This window comes from Schistocerca serialis, chromosome 11 (assembly GCF_023864345.2).
Source record: "Schistocerca serialis cubense isolate TAMUIC-IGC-003099 chromosome 11, iqSchSeri2.2, whole genome shotgun sequence".
NCBI lineage: Eukaryota > Metazoa > Arthropoda > Insecta > Orthoptera > Acrididae > Schistocerca > Schistocerca serialis.
In genome coordinates, this window is record NC_064648.1 from 151,933,175 (window position 1) to 151,942,420 (window position 9,246).

Genomic DNA, 9,246 nt, shown 5'->3' on the forward strand with positions numbered 1-9,246 from the left:
TCCACAACACGTGGAGTACGGATCAGCTCACTAACATCTTGTTGGGGTAAGACAGACATCCTTTGCATATTAGACTGTTATGCACCCATCTCATATTGCTGAAGTTTCTTCTTTTTGAGGTGGAAACCTTTCTTAGATTTCATAACTGTCTTTGTTAGATTTTCATTTCACGTATGCCCTTAGCAAGTTTAGGGGTTGTGTAGAACCTGTTGTAGATGTGAAAAACTATGCCACTGCAGTGGCTCACAGATCACACAACCATTTTCTGAGTCACAGAGGGCAAACGTTCAGTGGCCCCACTCTGTTTACTTTTTCTGGGTTATAGCACTTGAATTAAATCCGGCCTTTGAAACTACCTTTGCTCTCATGTACAGCCACATTTCTCCCTAAAGTTATTTATATCTATTGTCTATATATTTACTAATGAACTTCACTTTCCCTTTCTAAAATGCAAATTCCTGTGAGCTGCAGCAGGAGAAGCTAAATGCATCAGACTGTATGTCTGCAAGAACTGCAGACAAGAGAAATATCCTTGAAGAATAGAATTTGGTCTAGCCAATCCAGTAAAATAGACATGTAATTCCACCTTCAAATTCACCAGCCTGTTCATTGTAACACTAAAGAATGCCTTTATTTCTTCTGCCGAAACATCTTTCCCGGAATACCAGTTCAACGGTTTTTGTCAGTGGTGCGACCTTCCTTACTTTCGCTGTTGAGTAGGTGTTTTTTGTGGTCACGATTTTGCTAAGATCGTCAGTCGAGTAAGTAAATTCGAGGATAGGTAAAAGGTGTGGCTCTACCATCCCAAATAGGATCCTCCCTAGAGAACACACTCCAATTTTGCAGATTGTGAGAAATTTTTAAAACTTACAATAGGCCAACGGCTGACCACCGTCCTGGGCACGACGTTAAACTGCCCCCCAACCCAAGGTGTGGTGCGACCCGTGCCGAGGGGTGCGTGGCACAGGGGCGCTGTGCCTCGAACGGGGCCTCTGGGATACCGGGCGCCCTCCCAGAGTATCCAGCCTAGCCCGGGCACGCGGGGCTCTGCCCGGGTGGTCCACACTTTCCTCAGCGTCTCGTGGGATCATAAAGAAAAAATCTGAAATTAGCTCCAAACGAGCAGATGCCAAGAATTCCAGGGGACCTCACTGTGAGGCGACCCGGGATTCAGAACAGACTAAGCGTGAACTTGGCACGAGGGGACCTCGAGATGAGGTGACCTCGGGCCTCGTAAGTGATAAAGACACAGTTGCTGAGGGAGATTCTTCTAAACTCGCAACAGGGAGGACCTCGGCTGCCGTACTTGACACTGGGGAAACCGACCCGTCCAAAAACAGCTCAGAAGGAGCAGTTTCAGGAAGGGGCGACATTGCTGCAGAGGCGGAGATCTCGAACCTTGCAAATAAGTGTGCACCAGACATCCCCGTCACAAAGAGTGCAGATACGGTTTCAGCAGAGAACTCTGAGAATATTTCAGAGGAACGACACGTGACGAAGGTTCCTGTGAAAGAAGAAATCGAAACATCGAGAGGTGAGAATTCTGAACGGATGGAAGAACACAATGAGGGAGAAGAATGTGAGGCAGCAAGGGGAAGAGTGATATCAAAAACTGAACGAAAGAAGCGGAAACTAGAGGAAGCTAACCAAAAGACTGAAATTATTAATGGGGGTGCTAAAAAATTAAAAACTAGTACTGACGAAGCAGCAGCACCTGTACTGCAAAAACACAGATTGAAAGTAGAGTCTAGTGACCTTACTCATGCCAGTGCTCCTGTAACTAAAGAGGCCGGCAAAAGCGGAAGTGGTGGTACTGATCGAGAAGTGGAAGTAAAGGAGGAAATGTTTGTCTCGATGAAGCTGGCTGTTGTACTCGAAGGTTTTCCAGATGTCAAGATGACGGAGGAGCAGGCGGAAGTGGTAGAGACTGTGCTTGTGAAGAGCATTAACTTGTCTGACCAGGGGGAACCTATCCAGTTTTCTGCGACAAACTACGAGCATGGAGGCTTGGTGTTCACTTGTGTGAACAGGGCGACACATGCGTGGCTTCAAAGTACTGCTCAAAGGATTGTTCCGTGGCCGGGAGCCAGACTACTGGTTGCTCAGGCGGAGACCACGTTGAAAGGTTCCAGGTTGATTTTGTGGGTGGACGAGAGAATGGGGCTGAATAAGAAAACTTACAAGCAGATTGTGGAATTGTTTGAGAAGCAAAATAAAAATATCTCTACTGCCAAGTGGAAAATCCTCAAGAGAGAGGCAGAGGTAGACAAAAGGAAAAGGGTGACTCTTTGGGTCGATGACAAATCTTTTGAGCATTTGAAGGCAAGGAATTTCAAATTATTCCTTGGCTTATCACAAGCTAAATTCATCTTGATGTCGGAATGGAGGAAGCTGAATACGCAACTGCGCCGTGAACTCAAATTTACCGATAGTGACTCTCGCACTTCAGACCGTCGGGTGTCTCGCACTTCAGATCGTCGCGTGTCTCACACTTCAGACCGTCGAGTGTCCCGCACTTCAGACCGTCGGGTGTCTTCGGACCGTCAGGAGTCTCGCGCTTCGGACCGTCAGGAGTCTCGCGCTTCGGACCGTCAGGAGTCTCGCGCTTCGGACCGTCAGGAGTCTCGCGCTTCGGACCGTCAGGAGTCTCGCGCTTCGGACCGTCAGGAGTCTCGCGCTTCGGACCATCGCGACTCTCGTGCTCCACACCGTCGAGAGCCGCATGCTTTAGTTGATCACAAATCTTGTGCTTCGGATCATCGTGAGCATCATGTTTTGGAACACCATGAGCCACGTGCTTCGGACCGTCATGAGCATCGCGCTTCGGACCGCCACGAGCCTCGCGCTTCGGACCGCCACGAGCCTCGCGCTTTGGACCGCCACGAGCGTCGCACTTCGGAACGCCACGAGCGTCACACTTTGGTACGCCACGAGGCTCGCGTTTCGGACCGCAACGAGGCTCGCGCTTTGGACCGGCACGAGGCTCGCGCATCGGACCGGCACGAGGCTCGCGCATCGGACCGGCACGAGCCTCGCGCTTCGGACCGCCACGAGGCTCGCGCATCGGACCGCCACGAGGCTCGCGCATCGGACCGGCACGAGGCTCGCGCTTCGGACCGGCACGAGGCTCGCGCTTCGGACCGGCACGAGCCTCGCGCATCGGACCGGCACGAGCCTCGCGCTTCGGACCGCCACGAGCCTCGCGCTTCGGACCGCCACGAGCCTCGCGCATCGGACCGGCACGAGGCTCGCGCATCGGACCGGCACGAGGCTCGAGCTTCGGACCGGCACGAGCCTCGCGCATCGGACCGGCACGAGCCTCGCGCTTCGGACCGCCACGAGCCTCGCGCATCGGACCGGCACGAGGCTCGCGCATCGGACCGGCACGAGCCTCGCGCATCGGACCGGCACGAGCCTCGCGCATCGGACCGGCACGAGCCGCGCGGTTCTGACCGGCACGAGCCGCGCGGTTCTGACCGGCACGAGCCGCGCGGTTCTGACCGGCACGAGCCGCGCGGTTCTGACCGGCACGAGCCGCGCGGTTCTGACCGGGACGAGCCTCGCGGTTCTGACCGCCACAAGCATCGTGCTTCGGACCGTCCGGAGCCTCGCACTTCTGTCCATCGAGAGCCTCGCACTTCTGTCCATCGAGAGCCTCGCACTTCTGTCCATCGAGAGCCTCCCACTTCTGATCGTCGGGAGCCTCGCATATCAGCCCTCCTGGAGCCCCGAGCGTCAGGCCGCCTGGAGCCCCGCGCCTCTGGCCGCCTGGAGTCCCGTACCACCGACCTACAGGAATATCGTGCTTCTGATCTTCTGTGGTCTCATGCTTCGGACTCTCGGTGGTCTCACGCCTCAGACTTCCTGTGGGCACCCCCTTCCGACCATCTGGAGCCCCGCACGTTAGGTCGTCGGGGGTCCCACACCTTGGCTCATCTGGAGCCCCGCCCTAAGGACCGTCTGGAGCCCCGCTCTGTGGACCTTCTAATGCCCTGCTTTACAGAGCGTTTGGGTCCCCTTGCTGCCCAACGTTTGCAGATCCGTGCTTCAGACCAGCTGGAGCCCCGCCGCGTGGACCGTTTGCTGTCCAGCAGTTCAGACCATCTCGGCTCCCATAATTTACAACGTTTGGAATCCCGTATTGCAGACCACACTGAGCCTCGTGCTACAGATCGTATGGCGCCCCGTGCGCTCACCCGTCGCGGATCGCCTTCTTTGGACAGTGTCATACTGCGCACCTCGTTCCGCAGGAGATCTCCTGCTTTAGACCATGTGGCACCCCTTACCTTGTTCCGTCGGGGGTCTCCTGCTGTGGGACATGTGAAGTCCCCCACTTCAGACATTCGAAGACGCACTACTTCAGACCGTCTGAAGGCCCACTCTTTGGACCGTCAGATGGTGTGCTCTTCTGACCGCCAGATGGCCCGCTCTATGGACCGCCGGGTGGCCAGGTCTTCGGACCACCGGGTGGCCAGGTCTTCGGACCGCCGGGTGGCCAGGTCTTCGGACCGCCGGGTGGGCAGGTCTGCGGACCGCCGGGTGTCCAGGTCTGCGGACCGCCGGGTGGCCAGGTCTGCGGACCGCCGGGTGGCCAGGTCTGCGGACCGCCGGGTGGCCAGGTCTGCGGACCGCCGGGTGGCCAGGTCTGCGGACCGCCGGGTGGCCAGGTCTGCGGACCGCCGGGTGGCCAGGTCTGCGGACCGCCGGGTGGCCAGGTCTGCGGACCGCCGGGTGGCCAGGTCTGCGGACCGCCGGGTGGCCAGGTCTTCGGAGCGCCGGCTGCCCCGCTCTTCGGCGGACCGCCGGATGGACGGATCTTCGGCGGACCGCCGGCTGCCCCGCTCTTCGGCGGACCGCCGGCTGCCCCGCTCTTCGGCGGACCGCCGGCTGCCCCGCTCTTCGGCGGACCGCCGGCTGGCCCGCTCTTCGGCGGACCGCCGGCTGGCCCGCTCTTCGGCGGACCGCAGGCTGGCCCGCTCTTCGGCGGACCGCAGGCTGGCCCGCTCTTCGGCGGACCGCCGGCTGGCCCGCTCTTCGGCGGACCGCCGGCTGGCCCGCTCTTCGGCGGACCGCAGGCTGGCCCGCTCTTCGGCAGACCGCAGGCTGGCCCGCTCTTCGGCGGACTGCAGGCTGGCCCGCTTTCAGACGGACCGTCGTGGGTCCCGCCATCCTGATAATCTGGCACCCGGTTCCTTAGTCCATCAGGGGTCTTCCACTTTGGACCATCGGGAGGCTTCTGCTTCTTCACGCTGGGAGCCCCGCGCTTCAGAATGTGCACAACCTCGTGATACAGACCGTTTTGATCCCCGCGCTTCAGAACGCTTGGTGCCCCGTAGTTCCGATCGTTTTGATCCCCGTGTTTCTGAATGCCCACTGTCGCGCACTTCAGACCGTTTTGATCCTCGTGCCTCAGAACGCCTACTGGCCCGCACTTCAGACCGTCTCAAGCAGCACTCTTCTGATCGTCCTGAGCTCCGCACTTCTGCCCATCAGGAGCTCCGCACGTCTGACTGTCCTGAGCCCCGCACGTCTGACCGTCGGGAGCCCCGAGGTTCTGATTGTCGGGAGCCCCGTACTTCTGACCGTCGGGACGGCCGTGTTTCTGACCGTCGAGAGCCCGGCACTTCTGACCGTCGGTTGCCTCGAGAGACTGATTACAGTGCCCCAGATCAATCTCAGCTTCGTAAGAGAATGTCTGTAGTTTCGGATCCCCTTTCACCTAAAAGGACGAGGTATACAGCTTCGTATTTGATGCCATCTCTTGATTCCAGGCACATGACTCCAAGCCGTGATAAGTCTGAGAACTCGAGGTTCAAAGATTCAGATCAACTATTATCCTGTGACTCAAGATTCAGAGGCTCGGATGAGCTGCCTATCCAGGAATCCAGGTTTAGAGGCTCAGATCTCTGGATGAGAAGATAGATTTGAGAATGCAGATCCTCTGTACCCTCGTCAGTCTAGTTTAAGATCATCCTGTCCGTAATGTTTCAGAGAATTTGACAATATACTTTCTCGCATGTCTGTTTCCCGGAAGGACTAACATTCAGGTTCAAATCTCCACTGCAGCTATAGATGTCCTTTTAGACTAGTTGGCCAAATTTTTATTTCTCGAGGTGTTGAGATTCTAGCAGTGACAATTGCTAGATATACACTTGATTTGCAGTTACAGATAGTGGATTTTGAGTGCAGCATCTAACATTCCAAATTGTGGGACAGTGTTGATTAATGCTGAAATAATTTTAGTGTGAAGTTGCTACGCCCTGTGTAATGCTTGACTTACACTTGCATTTCCATGAGTTCCAATTTTGCCAATAATCCAAAATATCGTATGGGAATATACTTTGAATTCAGTTTGTTTATTTTGTTTAAATTCTGTTATATGTGAGTGCCTGTTGATGTATTACTTGTGAACAGGCCTGTCCACTTGCTATAAATAGCAAAAGTTTTTAAGCATGTTAATAACATGTTTGTCTCAAGTTTTTCCTGGTACCTTACTGAAAAGGGGTAAGTTTAAGGAAGTATTTTGCAGATTGTATACATCGAGTGACAAGAGTTACATACTGTCCTTACAAAGAGTGTCAACATTTAATATTGAGTTCAATGTTACAAGCATTGTGTAAAGCTATTTGTTTAAATGTCCGGACTGTGGGTGTGTGTATGCATTTTCTTTATTTGAACATTTTTGTCATTCGGAATATGTATATCACAATTTTTTATGCTGCGTAAAATTAAAAAAGATGGTACTGTTTATGAATAAACAACAAATGAAAATACAAATTTATTACTGTGTCGTCTGTCTTAAACATGAAATTTTGCTGATGAAGGATTACGTAGCGGTGCATTCCTGAAGTGGAGGAGTGCAGAAGAGGTGAAGCAGAATTTTCCTTACCTGAATATAATTTTTCCTCGTTACTACCAAAACATCTCTCTAACCCAGTTGCAGTGCTCTGAAACAGTACAGGCACTCGCACAGTCGATAGTAGTGAGCAGTTAGTTTATATTGCGCGGCATATCATATCCGTTCCTAATTGCGCTGCTAAATGAATGTAGCAGCCACCAGAAACTCGAGGCAATGTCAGACATTCGAATATCCGAGAAAATGCCAAGTGGAGGGAATTGGTGTAGTATATATTGAGGATTTCACAGAGTTAGTCTTTTGGAACTGTTGCTAAAGCATTGCAGGTTCCAATTCCCAGCTTTCCAGAAAGCATATGACACAGTGCCCCACTGAAGTAGCATATGGAATAGGTTTCCAGACGTGCGAGTGGTTCGAAGACTTCTTTACTGATAGAATTGTGACCTCCCCTTCTCTCTCAGCTCCGTTTCTTTCGCTGATCTTCCCTCTTCTTTCTTCCTCCTTTGTACCGCGGCTATATCTCAGGGTTCCCGTGCAGAAATGCAGTGAGAAGGGTGCACACGTTTGTGGTGGTTCACGATATCGTAGTGCTGTGAGAGAGCGTCACTTGTGCCTCCAGTTTGAGAATACTGATGACTGAAGTACGAACATTTCTCAATAGAAAAACAGGTATGTGCTCTCTTTTCTTTTAAAACTATAAAAAGCGTAGCTAATACTGTCTATCGTTCTACTAAACTTAATGAGTGCGTCACCATTGATGAAGTTACAACCTCGAAAGAAGTTTATTAATACCAATTACCTGAAATAAAAAACACCTCATCCAATCCAGAAGTCACTCACAGTTAGAGTAATTGGTTTCTGATGTGTGTAGTAGTCATTGATACTTAAAAGATTGTTTCAGTAATTCTATCACTGTCTGTTTATGAGTTGCTAAGCAACGTATCAACAAGTTGACTATGCAACGATTAATATTTGTCGTATCCAGACGGTAAAGTGCTTCTCGCTTGCTTTAAGCATCTAGACGATTACTACACCACTCACGTAAGTCTTTGATAGTTATTATCAAGCTAATGTCCGTAAATTGCCGTTAATGTTACTGAATTCCTACATGCGACGATAACGCCCGATATCCAGTTGCGCATTTTAAACTCCGCACCGATATTTGAGAATTTGTGCGTAATTTGTTTCCACTAAAGTCGGGCCATGGTTCCCTAGAATAATTTTTAAATCAACTCCAGGTTGTAAATTAACAATTCTATGCCCATTCGTGAAAGTTACAGCAGATCCGCACTTGACGACTACTTGATCGCACACTCGAGCAACACAGAAGTTTTTGTTCTTACAAAGAGAAAAACATATTGTGCATAATGCAACAGGGAGATTTGCTATGTCAAAACATATTTATATCTATCTCATTAAAATTCATTACCTACTAAATGTTGTACATAATTAAATTCTTTGCTCTGTAAATAATCAATAAAATTTAGAAATTTATTACATCTATAAAAAAAATCTCAAGTTGATACGACGTCACTTGTTTCGACTCCCGTACACTCACGTGACGCAAAGTAGATCCAACTGTATTGGACATACTTGTGTGATGCTACATCATCGAGTAAGTTGTCCTTCACTGCCAATGTTTGTCAGAGAAGAGGGTATAGCCAGGAGTGCCCCAGGGAAGTGTGATAGGATCTGATAGCTAGGATGAGCAGCAATCTGTGCCTGCCAATGACGCGAGCACGAAGGGACGGTAGTAGAGAAGGTGAATGGTCAGCTTCTCGTTTTTCGGGAGAGTTTTAAGAAAGTGTAGCCCGTCTACAAAGAATACTGCGTATAGAACGTGGGTGGCCTATTCTCGAGTACTGCTCGCATTTGGGATCCACACCAAGTTGGATTAAAGGAAGAGCTTGATGCAGTTCAGAGGCATGTTGCGAGATTTCTTACTGACGGTTTGACCAAAACGCGAGTGTTGCAGAGGTGCTTCGTGAACTCAAATGGGAATCTCTGAAGGGAAGATGAAGTTTTTTTTAAACACTATTGAGAAAATTCATAGAACAGGAATGTACTGCTGGCTGCAGAACGGATCTACTGCACATGACATAAATTTCACATATGGACTGCAGTGACAAAATAAGAGAAATTAGGGCTCATATGGATGTGTATTGATTGTCATTCTTCCCTCTTCTCTATTTGTGAGTGGAACCGGAAAGGAAATGCCTAGTAGTGGTACATGGTATTGTACATCATACACCATATGGTGGCTTGCAAAGTACATACATAGATGTGGATAAAAAAAGTTGTATAGGGAAATAGGTAATTGCAAGAATATTATTCTTAATGGAGCAGCCGAATATTATATTAAAAGCTGAATTCACATGAGAAAACCATAG

General features: G+C 50.8%; 1 protein-coding gene across 1 annotated transcript; it reads left to right on the top strand.

Annotated features, from left to right (window-relative positions):
* The first annotated feature begins 460 nt into the window (after positions 1 to 460).
* LOC126426563 (uncharacterized) lies at positions 461 to 6,737 on the top strand. Its single transcript, XM_050088462.1, has 2 exons — positions 461 to 4,994; positions 5,130 to 6,737. The coding sequence occupies exons 1-2, from the start codon at positions 1,552 to 1,554 to the stop codon at positions 5,920 to 5,922; spliced, it is 4,236 nt and encodes a 1,411-aa protein (XP_049944419.1). The 5' UTR covers positions 461 to 1,551; the 3' UTR covers positions 5,923 to 6,737.
* Positions 6,738 to 9,246: the final 2,509 nt, after the last annotated feature.